Source organism: Botryllus schlosseri, chromosome 16, assembly GCF_051294905.1.
Source record: "Botryllus schlosseri isolate E-star chromosome 16, Bs_hap1, whole genome shotgun sequence".
Taxonomy (NCBI): domain Eukaryota; kingdom Metazoa; phylum Chordata; class Ascidiacea; order Stolidobranchia; family Styelidae; genus Botryllus; species Botryllus schlosseri.
This window is the reverse complement of record NC_137251.1, coordinates 11,381,710-11,400,060: the sequence shown is the minus strand read 5'-3', so window position 1 is coordinate 11,400,060 and position 18,351 is coordinate 11,381,710. Positions and strand designations below refer to the sequence as shown.

The window sequence follows — 18,351 nt, the reverse complement described above, 5'->3', positions numbered from 1 at the left end:
GCCCCTGATTGATTAGACCTCAGCTGTAAAACGTATCGACTCAAACCTCAACGATGAACGAACTGGACTGACCATAAAAAAGTTATAAACATGATTTTTCAATAAATCTAACGAGCGCTTTAGGAATTCCTGATGCTCATTTTGCAATATGTCCTCAAACTGATCTGTCACAATGCATATCTTCCGACAACACCTCAGGATTCCCGCGACCTATTAAATCATCGACATGAAACGTAGATGTTTTAATGAAAGTTAAAATAGAATAAAATGAAGGAGTTGTGCATCAACGAATATGCCAGAATCCAGATGGATTCCAGTACATTGTGCCTGCTGCTGTCTCAGAAGTCACTTTTCCACAGTTTTATCGTCTTGTCTCCTTCCAGGGCAGCAGAAGCAATAATGTTTTCAGAAGGATGACAGGCAGTGCACAATACAACATCTAAACACAATTCCAATACAGTTATGACCACCAAAACAAAATAGAATTAATCCTAGTACCATTATGTCCTGTCAGTTGCTGAACGATCTCTTTCGTCTGCAGATTCCAAATATAAATAACATGGTCTTCGGATCCACTCACAATCCATTTTCCTCCAGTAACAGAAAAATTTGCAAATATGCAATACTTTTCGTTTTTGTGCCCGTTGTAGGTCTTCAAGCACTGAAAAAAGTCAATGGTTACACGCGTATCCCACACAGTCAACATACTTTTGCCAAGTAAATTAGACGCAGGCACAGGTACATTTCGCGCTACGATAACGCGGACTGTACTGCATAACTAAAGACCAATGCACAGAACCATGGGTTCGCTAAATTACTCAATTTTTCAATGCTTCGAATAAAATCATCAGCTCTATTGACTTTTCGTGATATCGTTTCATTCTGCAGCAACGATAGGCTTGCATTATAATTTTGTCTGATGGCATTTCTGAAACTAGTACAAGTAAAATATAGTAGGCTACTTACAAACTACAAACACTACTCTCTCACCTTCTACAAAGCACAAACCCCGGGACAACAATCTATTCAGAAATTTTTCATATTGATTCCCAATAACCAACCAACTCAACTTCACAAAATAGACAGGAATGCAGTTAAGAAGTCTTTAAACAATATTATCATTATAGCATGATAGCATTATTATAGCATCTGATTGAACGAGCGCTACTTGCACTAGGTAAGACTTGATAACTAATTAAGTAATCAGTTCAATGCTAGATCGATCCGTACCGACATATGCATTTAGGCGTCACAAATCGACAAACATTCAACGACTAAAAACTGCTGATATAGTGATGCCGATGCAGTAACATCACAAACATACCTTTCCCTTGGTGTAGTCCCATAGTTTCAGCGTGCTGTTAGACAATCAAAGATGATCAATGAATAGACGAAAACTTATTGACAAAGAACAACTCACTTATCCAGAGTGGCTGCTAGGATATACTTTCCATTCGGAGAGAACTTCACAAATGAGACAGGGGGGTTGTCGTCATCGATGAGCGTTTTAAGACATTGGCCAGAGGCAGTGTCCCATATCCTACACAGGCCGTCGTAGCTGCTTGAAACGATCAAAGCTCCGTCTCTATTGAAATGCACCTGGAACCACAGCATTCATTGGGTGACAATTCGAGGGAGTTAAGTTAGCTAACTAATCCACCAATGCTAAGATATTACAGACAGGATCGAAGATTTATTGCATGCCTGTTGCCTATGCATAGAAAAATGTTTGGGAGTTGGCCGGGACAGACAAAACCAATTTTCGATTCGGCTGCAGTCTGCTGTGGCATAATTTTTTAAATGGAAACAATTGACTCTACCGCTGAGACGGGATCAGAGTGAGCAGGCAGTGTTCGAAGACATCTTCCAGTTTTGACATCCCATATCCGCACACTTTCGTCAAACTGAATAAAAGCATAATTGGTTACACACTAAACATTCCACCGAGGGCACTAGCCAAACTATAAATAAATACAATATGATACGAAGATGAAATCATCAGTCCCAAAAAAAAAAATGGGTTACAATACGATAGCCATGTGCCAAGTAATTCCGAACATGCGCTGCGGTTGCAGTCAGAGATGGATCTGGTCAGTAAAGCAGTAAACTACTTGCTTTTCACATGTTACATTTTACAGAAAGTAGTTTATGGATATGTTTGCATCACTCTTACTAGTGAAGGTGTCTAACAATTGGAAAATAATCCAGTTGTATTACGGTTGCTTTTCGATAAATTGCTAAACTAGTAGAAAATAGACATTTTGCGTTAGAAGATGTATCTTGCAATTTCAAAAGCAGCCCCGCCACCGACTAACTAATAACAAAATCTACTCTTTCCAACTACTTTCAGACATTACATGCAGGAATTCACATGAAAATCTTAACAGAAAAGAGCCAAACTGATTAAGTGTTTACGAAGAGGTGGTCAATGTAGTCTTTGCTGGCCGTCAATTATAAGGCATACTGAAGCTAGAATAGATGGACATAGAAAACAAAAAGTAATGACAGTAATTAAGTAGTAGGCCTATCAGTGGGTCTCAAACTAGTAATTGCACTTTGCATAGTCCTAATTTCATATTAGATAATTCTCTCGTCAACAGTCATAACCTTCCATGCCATCAAACTATCTGTTGGGATTGCTAGCATTCTGGTTGCATTTCGCAATATGACGATAAGGGAAGAGCGAAAATTTTCACCATCATCAAGGGGGACGTGTCGAAAGAAGTTTGAGAACCACTGGCCTACGCCGACAAACCTAGGAGGGTGGTCAAAATTTCATAGCAGGCCTGAATCACCTAGCAGCCATAGCAATATCAGTCATGAAGTTGATCAATACTATCCAAATACTACTTTCTACTCGATCAAATTCGAAACGTTAAGTAGAGGTGGAAGTAGATTTGACCCGCTGGAGTACCGTAGTTTTCCAAGTATAGTACGCCCCCATGTATAATACGCACCCTTAAAATGACATGCAAATACCGGATGTTGTTCTGTTTTGCGATGTCACTGTCGAACAATCATGACATAACCATCGCTAATCATTATGCAATTAACGGCATTGTCTCTAAACGATAGTACAGAGCAGACAAAGCCTGCAAGGCTGGTGACGCAATAGTTCGGGCCAGCGACACGACGTCTTGCTCATGAGGCCTATTACAGACGCAATTGCTAATCATTATACAAGTAACGGTATTGCCCTCTAAACGATAGTAGATAGCAGCCAAAGCCTGCGAGGCCCGCGACGCGACATCTTGCGCACGAGGTCAGATGCGATTGCTCAGGCCAACGGTTATGTCGTGCACATGCACACCACGCCTGTTGGAGGTGCGACTGATTACGCAAGCGATTATATTTTGCGCACATGGCCTGGCGATGAATTAGCAAGTATTGCCGCGCGCGCGTTCAGCAATCAATGAATGACCTAATTTCGCTTCTGCAAAGGCAAACTAACTCAGCAGGAGATTGCGTGCTGTGCTGTGCAGACGACCCTCGTTAATTGGCAACACGCTTTTTGCTAATTGGTAGTGCGTTACACTGATAATACGAATCACTGGGCACGATAACCTAAAGTGATGCGCGATTGGAAACAAACACGAAGAAAGGTGTGATTTCAAGTTTTTTATCGAGGGAGTTTTTTTCAAGCGTGTCGTTCCCATGTATAATACACACCCTCCGATTTTAGGGCAAAAAATCGTGAAAATTTTGCGGATTATACGCTACTTTAAATAACTAAAAGCGCATTACCGAACACCTCTAATCACATATATCGATATATGTAGGGTAGTTGTAGGGTTACCATACATCATCTTTTAAGACGATTTGTCCTCTTTTTTCACAAAATTGAAAGTGACCTCGGACGACGCTTAAATGTCCTCTTTTTGAGAATTTGTCCTCAATTTCCAGAAAAAGTATTAACATGCCATCATAAAAATCTACCTCTAGGCAAGGGGTCACCAACATGCTGCCTGTGGGGTCGTATTTCGGTAGAAAGCCGAAATCGTTTCGAAATGCTGAAATTGATTTCAGTTTAAAAAGAGCATGTTGTTATTGCTTCAAAAAAACTCAATATTGAATTCATGTGGCCCGCGGTCTCTAGGAAATTTGAAAAATGGCCCGCGACCCCTGCGCCAGGCACAAATGATGAGCAGAAGCATAGAAAAGTGGGTGATGCAGGAGTCGATCCAAATGATGACCTTTTCTTAGTCAACACAGAAGTATTGGTAGAAAAATTTTCAAATTAACCACTCTTCTTAGCCGGTACTAGAGCTTTCAGAATCTTTGGAAAGTGTCCTCTTTTTAGGATCTCAAAATATGGTAACCCTACATAGCTTACGCGACACTAATACCTTGAAAGAAACGTTTTAATTGAAAAAGCACCCAGGCCCTCCTTGATCAACCAGTGATATAAAGGTTAAATGAATGTAGCGCAACATAATTGTGGAATTTAGCGACCTACTCGACTATATCCCTCTCTCCAACGAGTCCGTTCCGAATAAAGCCTATATATTAATATAAGTTGTTGAATATAAAGGTGAATCCCAATGCAGCCTTTCCAATGAAGAAGCATTCATCTTGACTGCCTGACAATACAGCCACTGACTGACAATCACAGAAATTACATTTGAGATACAAATAATTAGTCATTCTGTATAAGGCATATTGACAAATTATAGCCTGGGTCTGGGATACACCACAATAAATAATAATTATCTACAGCCATTTACTTGACTACTTACTTAGGATCTAGTTTACTAATTGAGGTAGAATTGGCCTACTGTAACTCTAACTATTCAGGCACAACTTTACCCACTAGCCTACTGCTTAATTATGAGTATCCATCCAACATTATAAACCGTAGAAAAAACACCCATAGCCTTACCGATCCAGAGACGATAAGGTTAGATTGTGGGTTGAAATTGCAGCAGAACACGTAGTTGCTGTGACCCTTTAATGTTTTCAGGCACTTCCCAGTGGCCACATCCCATATTTTCAAGGATTTATCGTCTGATGCTGAGCATAGATGGTGCGCGTCGGCAGACCACGAAACATCGGAAATGCCCTGGAAGAAAAGACAATTGTTACATACCAAAGCAGCGTTCGCGATTTTGCAAAATAATGAATTTGTTCATTCGCCTTACTATGAATTTATATATACAACATGTAGGCCAATTCAAATATTATAGCAAATAGTTGGTGCAATTACACATGTTCAAGGACCTTATAATTGGAAAGAAATCTTGGCATAAGTCATAGTTGGACACTATGGACAGCTATAACAGCTTCTGGTAAGTAGAAGAGCCTTTATGCTTACCAACTTGTGGCCTGACATTGTTTTTTCAAATTTGCCATCATAGGCTCCCCATATCTTGATGAATTTGTCAGCAGCTACAAAAAAATGGAAAATATTAAAATAAGAAGATAAATAGAAGATATTATATTCATCTTTGCACGAAAACACATTAGAACATTGGTTCTTCTCAACCAGCTCGTGTCAACTTTCCTGCCAGATCATCATATAGATTGCGATTTTTTATACTGATTCAGGGCAAGTTTTGGAACTTTCGCAACTTTTTTTACAGCTTCCTAAATACTCAGAAGTTAAGAACGTAGTATGGTGTTCTAAGCTGTTTGGAGGAATCTTATATTGAAACTTTTTTCCATTTTCTTCATGCAACTTTTTCGATTTTTCATGAAACTTTTTTGATTTTTCATGCAACCAACTTTTTACTGGAAATATTTGGCACTATATGTAAATCGATCACTTGATTATTTCACTGTTGTTTAAATTTGAGATCCTTTCTGATTTGACGTACATTCAGGCTAGACAGCTGAAAATGATATTTTCACCGGGTCGATTTTTTCAGGCTATTGATTTTGTTGAAGTCGCCAACACCGAGTTTTGCTACAGTGCCTTGGATCTGGATCGGTTCTGGTATCTTATATCATAGGCGCTGAACTCTAATTTTCCCTAGGTATGCGGGATCGATGACGTCACAAAGGGCTGACGTCAGTGCGTCAGAATTGACAAATGAGCCGACTCACAAGCGTTCAATATCACCTGTCACTTGTATACGGTGACAAAATTACGATACTATCAAGCAGGCGCGTAGCCAGCCGGCCGCTTGCAGAATTAATTGAATTTATTTCAAATTTACCAAGGTAGCATCGGTTTATTACGGTTAAGTACATGCACCAATGCCGATAATACATCGATCAGATCAGCATCCTTGTGTAACAGACTCGCATGCATGATATATCTATATACTCGACACATCACGTCACCACAGCATTACTAGCGAGACTGTGCACTCAATTAGCGAGCTCGCAATCTTCCCCGACATATTTGCCAACACGCGCGCCGACAATCCTGACATCTCAATCACTCCGCCTCAAGAGCAAACGAGTACTCATCTTTGGCGACGGCTAATACACTAAAGTTACAGGAATTATTTCCCCAAATGGAAAGTCTGTTCTGGACTCTATTCATTAGTGACTCTGATTTCAGAGGAGTCAGAAGTTTCGATTTCATTCAATTTCGTCGGTCCATGTTCAATGTCTGAGCCAGTCTGGCATCGCAATCACAGAAATCGCGATAGTTCTGGCCGGCGCATCGGATATCATATTCCTACACAGCAGGAGATGACAATCACCACATATTGCGCCTATAGAAATTGACATCTTTAGTATCGACGTCTCGGTGTTGTTGCCTCACGTTACGTCTTCTAAATACTAGCGTTTGATCAATGTATTTAGGCGCAGAGCCGAGTTGTTATGGGGTCTGTTCTATAATGGCATCGATTTCAGGTGGTTCAAACCTTTCTCATTTTTTACAACTCAAGCCTTGACTAACATTTTCTGATGGTTATGTTCAAGTATTAGCGGAAATCTAGTGCGCACGCGTCACACATTACTGCGGACATTCGATGCCATTCAGTTTCGCGATGTTAATCTTTAATCACAATCGATAGACAAGGACCCAAAGCATGCTAGGCCCGAGACACGATAGTTAGGCCAGCAATAATATCACAATATATTTCGTACCAGGCCCATGGCAGACGCAATTGTGTAGGCCAACGGTGGTATCGTGTGCAGGCCAGCGATGGTGTTGTGCACACCAGGCCTATTGCAGATGTGATTCTTCAAGTCAGCAGAACTAGGCTCGATGGAGACCTAATTTCGTAATCATCGTAACGTGAGATCGCGTTGCGTTACATTGTGCACGAACTATTCTCGCTAATGGGTAACACGCTTCACGCTAATCGGTTGTGGCCCCGCGCAACACTGAGAAAATACGACTAACTGAATATTAGCGTCAGAATGGTCATTTCACCAGCCAGTCAGTTACGGACCGTGGGTATGCTGCACAGGGGCGTAGCCAGCCGAGATAAAAAGGGGGTAGAACTGAATAAAGGGGGCAGAATGAGCCTCTATGCGTCATACCTTTACGATAGCGACTTCTGTATTCCGTACGCTTTTCAAAGCGTAACTAATTGGCGGATCTAATTACTGAAAGCGAGTTAGCAATCAACAGCTTGCACGGGGATCGTGTGAGCAATCAACAACTTGCACGGGGATCACGGATCATGTTACGATGCGCACGCGCTCATCCCGTGACAGTGCAGGAGATCTTATTTGTTTTCAAATAAGTAATCGACCTTGAAACAATACCAGAACAACATTTCACGACGAACAATCTATACAGCGCAGAATCTGTTATATCTTCATGAATTTTGACATGATTCAATTCGCGTGTAAGAGTAACGTCTTCTCCGCGTTTTAATTCCATTCATTTCGAACATGGCGCATAGGCTATACTAATTGTACCGGCGTGTGAATAATGACTTATTCGCAAAGCGAGGGAATCTCAAACAAGTTTCGGCGCGGCTATTGAAGGCTGAATGCGTCCCGGTGGGATACCGATCACGAAAGGCATAATCTAGTATGACGTATAGATGGTCATTGAGGTCAAGACAATGCACAACAATGGCGTCAAAAGATAAATGCGAATCGAATGTATTGTGTCTTCACGCTGTTTCGGGGAACAGGCTTGAGTTCGGCAAAGCACGAATCAGATGCGATTGCTTTAAAACATGATTTCACTCAGTTATAAGTTGTTATTTTCATGTTATTAATGTTCGTTATCGTTTACAATGAACTCTTGATGAGAAAACAACGCGTTGAACGACGCGACAAATGTTATTATTGCTCGACGACCGCATTCAGAATAAAGGGATTAAGCTGATCGCTAACCCTCGCCAAGTGAAAAATGTAACAATGCCCCTTTCACGCTTGCATAGACGCGCTTCCATAGACGAGAGATCGACGAGAAAAAGGCATGTAATCAGCGTCCGCGATCGGCGTCGCGCGCAGCAAATTGAAATTACGCGATAACGAGAAGAAATGTTGTTATTGCAGTAGCGTTGACTTGGGATTTTCGGGATAGAATCGAGCCTGGAAGGGGGTAGAACGTTCTTCAATTCTACCCCCCTGGCTACGCCCCTGAATTGCTGCATACCCAAGAACATTCCTAGTATAGGCCTACCTGGTTCAGCGCCTATGTCTTATACCCTAATAATTTTAAGGAACGTGTCCATAAATGCAATTTTTTAATGCAACTTTTGTGAAAAATAAATGCAACTTTTTACTGCAACGATATGAGCTCATTTGTAATTAAGCACTTGGTATCACACTTTTGCGTTTTAACCGTAAAATATGATGTAACTTTCCAAGGTGAAGCTTCTTATTTCAGAACAAGTATGTGAAAGAGAAGAGTAGAAGGCAATAAACCCGTGTGAAATCTGTTGTTTTTTCAAAAGAAATCCTGTGTGATGGGAACCTTTGCGGCTGTCAAGTGCCGAAAGTGACTACTTATACTGTAAGCCAGTTAGATGCATATAATGTATACAAGGTTAAAGTGTAATACTTGCAGCTACTAGTCGGTATAAATCAAAACAATATTAATTTTACTAATGACAATACCATTTGTGGTGGGCGCATAGGCGCTGAACTCTGATTTTCCCTAGGTATGCGAGATCGATGACGTCACAAAGGGATGACATCATAGTGCGCCAGAATTGGCAAATTAGCCGACTCGCAAGCGTTCAATATCACCTGGCACTTGTATATGGTGACAAAATTACGATATGATTAGGCAGGCCGCGTAGCCAGCCGGCCGCTTGCTGAATTGATTGAATCCATTTCAAATTTACCAAGGTGGCATCAGTTTATTATGGTTAAGAACATGCACCAATGCCGATAATACATCGATCGGATCAGCATCCTTGTGTAATATACTCGACACATCACGCTACCATAAGATTACCAACGCGTGCGACTGTGTAGTCAATTAGCGAGCTCGCAATCTCCGCAACATATTCGCCAACACACGCGCCGACAATCGGGAGATTTCAATCACTCCGCCTCGAGAACAAATGAATGCGCATCTTCGGCGACGGCTAATAAGGTTGCAGGAATTATTTTCCCAAATATAAAGTCTGTTCTGGACTCTATTCATTAGTGACTTTGATTTCATAGGAGTTAGAAGTTTCAATATCAAGAGCCTGCAAGACATTTTCTGATCGTTCTGTTTTAGTATTAGCGTTAGTCAAAATCAATTACACTGCTGTCTGTTCACGGTCAGTACACACGTCCATGTTCATTGTTAAATGTCTGAGCCAGTCTGACATCACAATCACAGAAGAAGCGATAGTTCCGGCCGGCGCATAAGATATCATGTTCCTTCACAGCAGGAGATGACAATCGCAACATTTCGCGCATATAGAAATTAACATCTTTAGTATCAAGTTCTCGGTCTTGTTGCCTCGCGTTGCGTCTTCTGACCACTCGCGTTTGATCAAATATTCAGGCGCATAGCCGAGTTGTTATGGAGTGTGTTCTGTAATGGAATCCGCATCGATTTCAGGTGGTTCAAACCTTTCTCAACTTTTATAACTCAAGCCTTGACTCGCATCTTCTGATGGTTATTGGTTATGTTCAAGTATTAGCGGAAATCAAGTACGCATGTACGCACAAGTCACACATTTTTGCGGACATTCGATGTCAGTAAGTTTCGTGATATCAATCTTTAATCACAACCGATAGATGGGAGCCAAAGCATGCTAGGCCGGAGACGCGATAGTTAGGCCGGCAATGATATATTTCGAACCACGCCGACGCAATTGTGTAGGCCAACGATGTTATCGTGCGCAGGCCAGTGATGGTATAGTGCCCACCGAGCCTATTGCCGATGCGATTCATCAAGCCAGCGCAACTAGACCTGACGGAGACGGGATAAATCAGGCCTGCGACGATTGCGCGCGGTAATCAATGACCTAATTTCGCAATCATCTCAGCGTCGAGATCGCGTTGCGTTACATTGTGCACAAACGATTCTCGCAAATTGGAAACGCGCTTCCAGCTAATTGGCCGTGGCCCCGCGCAACACTGATAAAATACGGAAAACTGAATTGTAACTGAAGGACGGAGTTTCGTTAAGTGCCTGAACGTATTGCTGTCGGTTTACTTACGTGTTCAGCAGCACTACGAAACGCTTATTTCTAAATCGATCAATTCACCACCCAGTCAGTAACAGACCAAACCGAATTCTGGGTATGCCGCATACCCAAAAAAATTCCTAGGTATGCGCGGCATACCTAGCATACCTGAGTTCAGCGCCTATGGGTGGGCGAGTCCCGCGACTTGAAAAATTTTTTTTTCTAGCATGACAGCACAATGAGCACATATTAACCAACGACGCGCTATTATGTGACCTGGACATGAAGCAGGCATCTATTTGCATTTGTAAGACTGGTGCCAAAGTCAATTTATACTGTTTGCGGTGGTTGTAAACGCCGCGTTCGCATGCAATAGTCAAATTTGACTTGATTACGAGTGCCTTGGACACTGATTCCATACAGGACAATAAATGTTAATGTTCATTCATAATATGTTCGTTTTGTGTGAAAATTAGGGTTTAGTGGCTTTACCGTAATTTCCATGTATAGTACACACCCATGTATAAAACACACCCCCTGTACGAGCAGGTGATCGAGCAAGCGTCTGATGTGAGAGCATTGCATGTGACCATGTGTGACATCAAATTTGCATGCAGCTGCTTTATTGCCTAATTTCGCTGGCACTGCAATGACATGATGTCCGAACACCCCCAGACACGATGTCCGAGTGTTAAACACTGCCAAAGCAGTCCGAACACACGCCAGACATGATGTCCGAACACACCCCATCAGACATGATGTCCCAACACGATTCCCGATTGCAATTCCTGTATTATTCAGTAGATTTCTAATATATGTTGTGATTAGAGTGAGAAACAAGGGTATGGAGTTCGAGTCGAGGGAATATTTTGGAATCATTCGACTGGTACGGCCGCAACGCAAGTGTAGTTTGTCACCTCTGGTGTAAGGGCCCTGTGGATATACAGCTGTATCACTCAAGTATCAGCTGTATCACTCAAGCATCAGCTGTATCACTCAGGTATCAGCTATATCACTCAAGTATCAGCTGTATCACCCAGGTATCTCTCTGCATAAAAATTATCACGTCAAGACTACGTCTGCGATTGGACATAGTCACTCAGTCAGGTCAGAACACAAGGGTATTGTCTCCTACAGTGATTATACAAACACGCCAATTGTCGCATTGCGAGCAATGTCAGGTGTAAACTAGATTCAGGATGCAGTATAGCAAGGCAACAAGATGATTTGTGCGATGATGAAGTAGACCAAGATTCACTCACTCAACAATATCACTCATATAACACCTGGCCATCTTGTTCGAACAGGTATCTCAATAGAGTATCATATCTTGAATGCGTTCAAACCTGCATTTTAATTTCATAATCCCTACTACTCCTGTGTTTGTGTACCCACATCCGCCTCGAAACCCAGATATTTACGATACTGTTTTTTCTCATTAAAGGAATAAGTTTCATGAACGAAAGTAACGTAACCCGGGAACGAAATCAATTGCAATCAATATCAATTCAACTAAAAATGCTATTTGCCATTTTTTTCGGCGGCTGCGGCCTCGTTTTGATCCAGCATATGAATTTAGAACAGTGATGCGTAGCTTAGGAAAAAACTTGCAGTTAGCATCGGCAGGGAATATTGCTTCCCCAGACCCCAAGAAACCTTGCAAATACCATTCATTTTTCCTTGTCCGGTTTTAGTCCCATTCATATAAATGCAATTCATACTTTAGAAATTTCCCCTTCAGTCGGTAAATTCCTTGATCATAAAATGCCCTCTGTACATCCAATACATTGTCGTGACCACTTCATGTCGCAGATCAACCAATTTTGTCAGTTTACATTTTCGCCATTGCGTCTGTATACCTTCATCATGAAATTCACTGTTTTACAATTATTGTTCGTATACAGTCTTTCAGAGTACGAATGCCGATTTAATATTCTATTCGACGCTCAAACCTTCTCAAGAGCATTCGCTAGAAATGATACTTGAGTGATATAGCTGATACCTGAGTGATATACAGAGTGATGCCTGGGTGATACAGCTGATGCTTGAGTGATACAGCTGATACAGTAATGATACAGCTGGTGATACAGCTGATACAGCTTTGATACAGCTGTGATACAGCTGATACAACAGTGATACAGCTGTGATACAGCTGATACAGTCAATACAGCTTTGATACAGCCGATACAGCTTTGATACAGCCGATCGATACAGCTTTGATACAGCCGATACGGCTGATACAGCTTTGATACAGCTTTGATGCAGCTGATACAGCTTTGATACAGCTGATACAGCTGTATATCCACAGGGCCGTTGCAAGTGTTCCGTGGCCGTGGGCTTGTGGATCTCACAAACCACTGGTCTAAATGCATCGTCACGAGACAGGCAATAGACCATACAAGCTGTGGCGCCCCATAGATAGCCTATAATTGTTTGTTTAACCAAGTTTATTTTTCCTACCGTGGCGTTTAAGGTCGAATTTTTGATTTCCAGAGCCCTCAATAGAATTTCTATTTTTGGTATTGCTGTGACAGTTTGCTTTCATTAAGGCTGATTATTACTCCCTGATTTTCGATCATAAAGATACATACATGAGCTGGCAAGCCATTGCCCATCCGGGCTGAACTTGACTGAAGAAACTGCTTTCGTATGTCCAGCAAGCGTAAATTTCAGAGAGTAGTTCGGCTTTGGCTGAGATGATTTCTGTGCATTTGGCGCGGTTCCTCCAGTTTGAGGAGGCTTGATATCCTTCTGTTGTTCATCCTTTGTCAAAGTGGCCTGACCAGTTTGGGCAGGCGCCTGTGCATTCTTCGCTTGGTCTTTAGCAGTGCCTGCACCGTTTTCTGGCATACTGTGGGTTTTTCTCTACACTTAACAACCTCTGTCATCCAAATCAAGCAACCATCTATCAAAGCCGGAACTTACCAGTGCCCAGTTTTACAAATCCGATCTCAACAAGTACAATCCTAAGCTAGCGTCGATGAGCGTGAGCGGGAAGTCAGTCAGGGAACACATGGCTGCCACCGCGCGTCTTCGCACCGGATCCCAAAGGAGCTTGAAAGGAATCCGGTAATCGTTGAATTCTTTCGTCTGTATTGGTGTATTTAGTATAGAGTTATAGACCGACCGATATCAGACTTTTGAGCCGATACCTATATATAGAACTTAACCGATGACTCCAATATATTCAGCCGATATTCAAAAGATATGGCACCGAGATCACGGCGCATTTTCGAAACTTCAAAGCAGCAGTGGTTCCCAGCCTATTTGAATGTCAGAGACGCATTTCAAACCTCAGAGTACTTATGGTGCCGCATGAAAACACTCGAGTAGGCTACCTATAACGAAAATTTAGGGGCAGCTAGCCCACCTCTGGATCTCACCATCCAGCTAATTCTAAAGCATGCACAATTTGCACATGCACAATGGACTTATGTGGCCTTGATAGACGCAGATTGCCGAGTGCTATTCATTGAAATGAACTGAAAATGCATATTATTACTATAACATACTATTATGTCGCTAAGTGACAGCTCTGCACCTATTCCTGCACTTAATGCACAAGTTTGCAGTGGAGTATACGCTAGGGCAGAGGTCTCAAACATGCGGCCCGCCGGAGCATTTCGTGCGGCCCGCGACGACATTTCAGATTTTCATAAATTTTTGAACATATAAGTGCCACATATATCTTTTCTAGCTGTAAAGTGAAAATCCCCTCTTAAATTGCTCCGATAGCCTAAAACTACTCATCAAACTTTACTATAGGCGACCATGCAGTAGAGATTCCCTATTTTGCCACATTTCCCATTCACGATGATAAACCCTGACCGTTAGACGATATTCGTTTACAGCACTATGCTTAGACGATTCGTGACTGAAATTTGTGAGTTAGACTGGGACGCGACCTTTATTTAAATTACTCAGACTCGGGCTGACTCGATGGTCAATTGAAAATGACCGGAGTGGACTCGGATGGACTCGGAAAGCCGTGACCTGGTTAGAACCATGGACGCAACAAACTAGTCGCGTGTCATGAGAATAGTAATATATATCAGAAGGTCGCAGCTTAACATTCGCTAACTAAGCAAGTATTTATGGCAACCATTGGCAATCTGTTAGTTACATCTTGGGTTGCTAAACCATGTTAATAATGCCACTCAAAGGTATCGAGTACGTACACCGTAGTGGTAAGCTCCAACGATGTAGCGATGTTGTTCGGCGTTCCGAAATTTCTATAACTATGACACATTCATCAATATATTTATATTGTTATTTTCTGCTCCAATATTCGAAGGTAATTGACCATGAGCGTAATAACCCACTTATATCAGGAGTATACGCCCAAATCCTGGATTGGGCTGCACTGCTAAACCCCAAATGCCGTGATAGCAGATTAATCTCTATTATCAATCTGTTAAATTCATATTATTCATAGTAGCTGCAATATTATAACGCGATAGCTTTCAGGATAACAATATATATTTGGCGATGGGTTACCATATTTTGGAAACGGAGGACACTTTTTCAAAATTTTCAAACCCAGCAATCCAGAGAAAAATCTTGAGAAAATGGTAGGCTAATTTTTCCCACTTCATGAGCGGTTGACTAAAAAAACGGTTAACTTTCTCGCTCAGCGGCCAAAATACAGTTTTTTCCTTAACGTTTACAGGTGGTTGACTAAAAATAAATAAAAAAGTCATCTTTCCGGCTCAGCTCCCGAAAAACCCGCCGAAGCTTTACTGCGGTGCTGTTTTACTGTATCTCACTCCAATTTCACAGTAAATTTCACCAAAATTCTCAAAAAAGTGGACAAAATCTCAGAAATGATGAGGACATTTGGGCGTCCTTGGAGGACATTTTCAAAAACCTGAAAGTCTAAAAAGAGGACAAATCTTCCTAGAGGACGTATGGTAACCCTAGTATACGCTGAGTAATATTGGATTTATTGCAATTTATACTTGACTATGAGCTGTTATTTTGATGGTAGCGAAATTGTGTCGAAATTTACTATTCACAGAGACGATATTTAAAGGTCTATGACCAGCAGAACTCACGATACATCCTTGTCTGACGAGTATTAATCAATGCGTTATTTGTCTGCAAGAATTCTCTTTCCTGGTTTTCAGAAGCGGCCTTGGGTGGCTAGACATAACTGATATCCCTGATTTTTGCATTCATATACATAAATTGACTATAATTATCCATAGAAACAAACAAACTAACTATTATATTCAAGTAGTATTTAGAGGTCAGCCAGAGCCGCAAGAAGGGTACCTGGAGCCTCGGGAATCACTGCTTCAGAGTATATATTTGAACAGGTTTACAGCCACTGTTATGCTTGGACAAATGGATGTGAAATAAACTAAAAAGGCTGCCGAGTTAACTGGTAATCTTATGAACACTGAACAGTGGACACCTGTGAGCTATAAGCCTTAGTACGCCTATATCAATATTCCCAGCCTGGCAGTCGCAGATTATAGTTCTCTGACTCCCTATACTGCCGTGTTTTGACCTCACGAAGATTGCTTATATCTAATGGCCGATATCGATAGCTATTGCAACCTAGACTCGATAATATCGGCGAACCGGTAATTGGTTGGGCACTCGGGCTCTAGAATTTTGTAGACCCTAGTATGCAACAACCATTATACCTTTTGCAAAATAACAATAACGTTGATTTTATAATCAAAATTAGCAACGGTTCCGAAATTGTCATCCACCCAAAACACCAGATGTTCAGCGATCGACGATGGCGTGTCGAATTATGCATGCATGCGGCCTGCAGGTCAAAGTGGTACAGAATTTCGACGTGTATTTTTCAGCTTCTTACTCTGCATGCATGCCGTCATTGTCGTGCCCACTGAGCTATGCCCAGTGTTGCCAGTGCCCAGTGTTACCAACTTCGGACGGACAAACATCGCTAAAACTGGTGTGGAAAATCGCTAGATGTCGCTAAATCCTGAATAGCTTCTTGGAGGAACTGACCGATCAAAGGCCATTGGCAAACATCTATATTAGATAATCCGATTTGTGCGAATATTTATCGAGACGACAGATTTCGCGTCGTTGGGAGGGGCCGTTCACACTTCCATTTGTGTGCCTTGGAATCGACTTTTATCAAAATACACCAACCCAAACTCTGTCAATAAAAGGAGTTCGTGAAGGAGTAGAGCCTACATTGAACGCTCTCTCATTCAAAATTTCATGCTGGTGACGTCATATTTTGTTATACGATTGTTGATATACAATGTTCTTTCCAATTCCCTACCAGTTGGTGACGATTACCCCTGACGAGTCTCAGCCGAAAATATTCGGGTTTATTTCAATATGAATATGAATGTGAATATACTATTCAATTGTGTAATCCTGAATCAAAATTGCTAAAAAACATCGCTAAATCTGCATTAATTCTCAAAGTTGATAGGTATAACCAGAATATCCATGCAGTCTCGTCAGCTGTATGTCAATCGTCTGTTTCAAATGGCACTTATGATATTTCTAGTTCGTAATACGCAATATTCATGACAGTGATCTCAAAACATGACCAAATGTGCAGTGCATTTCAACAAAGAAGATCGCTCCGCGCAATGATCGCCCTGCGTGACCAGATTTGCAGTCATGTGACCACTCATTACATTGGTGTGACACAAACTACCGCTGAAAGGGAATATGAGGCGGAAAGCATCAGGTATACATGTGCCTTGCTCGATGAGTCCGCGAATACGTGATGTGATATACCGATGATTGCGGAAAGGATCTTGCCTTCCCTTAACTGAGTAGAAATACTTGAAAACTACATGCACCGGGTTTGCCGGCCATGTAGCGATGCACACTTTAGAAAATTTAGCAGGGCCGACCCACTGAGGACATACCACTACCCAGGGCCGAAACTGCACTTCGTCAGTCCCCCCCCCCACCCCCCCCAAAAAAGAACGTCGGTCTTGCCCCCCCCCCCCCGCTAATGTAGGGCACATAGGGCAGTTTTGGGGTCAAGGTTTTCACGTTGCCGAACTTTGGGGTGCCCTTCTCGGCGTCCCATGTCGGTCTAAACTTTATATGTCTTGTTGCAACGTGGCGCGGTAATGGCCGACACCTAAATGTAGCCTATGTTGTTAATAATATAGTATTAACCGTAAAAACTAAATCGCGCGGAACGTGAAAAAAAGTTGCACAGATTTTCAAAAAAATACTCTCTAATTTATGTTCATTCACGAAATACTTTTTGGTCCCCTTCGAGCTCACCCCCCCCCCCCCCGCAATTGGGGGTTTGGGGTGAGGCAGTTACGGTCCTGCCACTATACCTATACTGCGGTTGACCTTCCAATTACATTTCTATTTACCGATCCATCCTTCTGATCAATGGTATAACAAATAGGTTATTTTTGTTACTTTATCTTACACGAATCCGATAGAAAACTCGGCATTAATGTGGGGGGAGGGCGATTCAAACCCCGTCCCTCCATTGGATCCCGATTGAATTTGGTACGGATAGCGTTATGGTAGCCTACTACCAGTGCTACGTGGTCGTAAAGAATTCATATATCGGACCTTGTATAGCACATTACATTGGGCGAACATGATTGTGATTGTGAATTCAGACATGGGGTGATTACATCACGAATGTAATCGATTGCGATTACGATTACTTGTGAATCCCGCGATTACGATTACGATACGATTACAGCGAAATCAGGAAGTAGTCGATTACGATTACTTTTCAAAAGTAATCACGATTACTCACGATTACATTTGTTTTGCTTCTTAGAACTAATTTCAGAAGAGTTATTGGAAGACAATATAAATAAGGCTTGTGATGAAAAGGTCTCATGTCTCCATGAGATAACAACTTTCTTTATAA

At 41.8% G+C, this 18,351-nt stretch overlaps 1 protein-coding gene across 1 annotated transcript; it reads right to left on the bottom strand.

Annotated features, from left to right (window-relative positions):
• Nucleotides 1-227: 227 nt before the first annotated feature.
• Nucleotides 228-13,500, bottom strand: LOC145459488 (WD repeat-containing protein 5-like). The gene is made up of 8 exons (XM_080338147.1): nucleotides 13,085-13,500; nucleotides 5,312-5,385; nucleotides 4,880-5,059; nucleotides 1,821-1,904; nucleotides 1,421-1,599; nucleotides 1,325-1,358; nucleotides 499-661; nucleotides 228-439 (listed from the first exon to the last, which is right to left on the bottom strand). Exons 1-8 carry the CDS (start codon nucleotides 13,341-13,343, stop codon nucleotides 339-341), a joined length of 1,074 nt encoding a protein of 357 aa, XP_080194273.1. The 5' UTR covers nucleotides 13,344-13,500; the 3' UTR covers nucleotides 228-338.
• Between the last annotated feature and the right edge of the window lie 4,851 nt (nucleotides 13,501-18,351).

Bases quoted from the DNA above. Each gene is read 5' to 3' on its own strand.
- LOC145459488 (XM_080338147.1), bottom strand. From the start codon at position 13,343: ATGCCAGAAAACGGTGCAGGCACTGCTAAAGACCAAGCGAAGAATGCA. The intron at 1,905-4,879 runs GTAAGGCTATGG...GCTTTTATTCAG, and splicing joins ACCTTATCGTCTCTGGATCG to TTTGACGAAAGTGTGCGGAT. The intron at 662-1,324 runs GTATGTTTGTGA...GACTTTTTTCAG, and splicing joins GGGACTACACCAAGGGAAAG to TGCTTGAAGACCTACAACGG.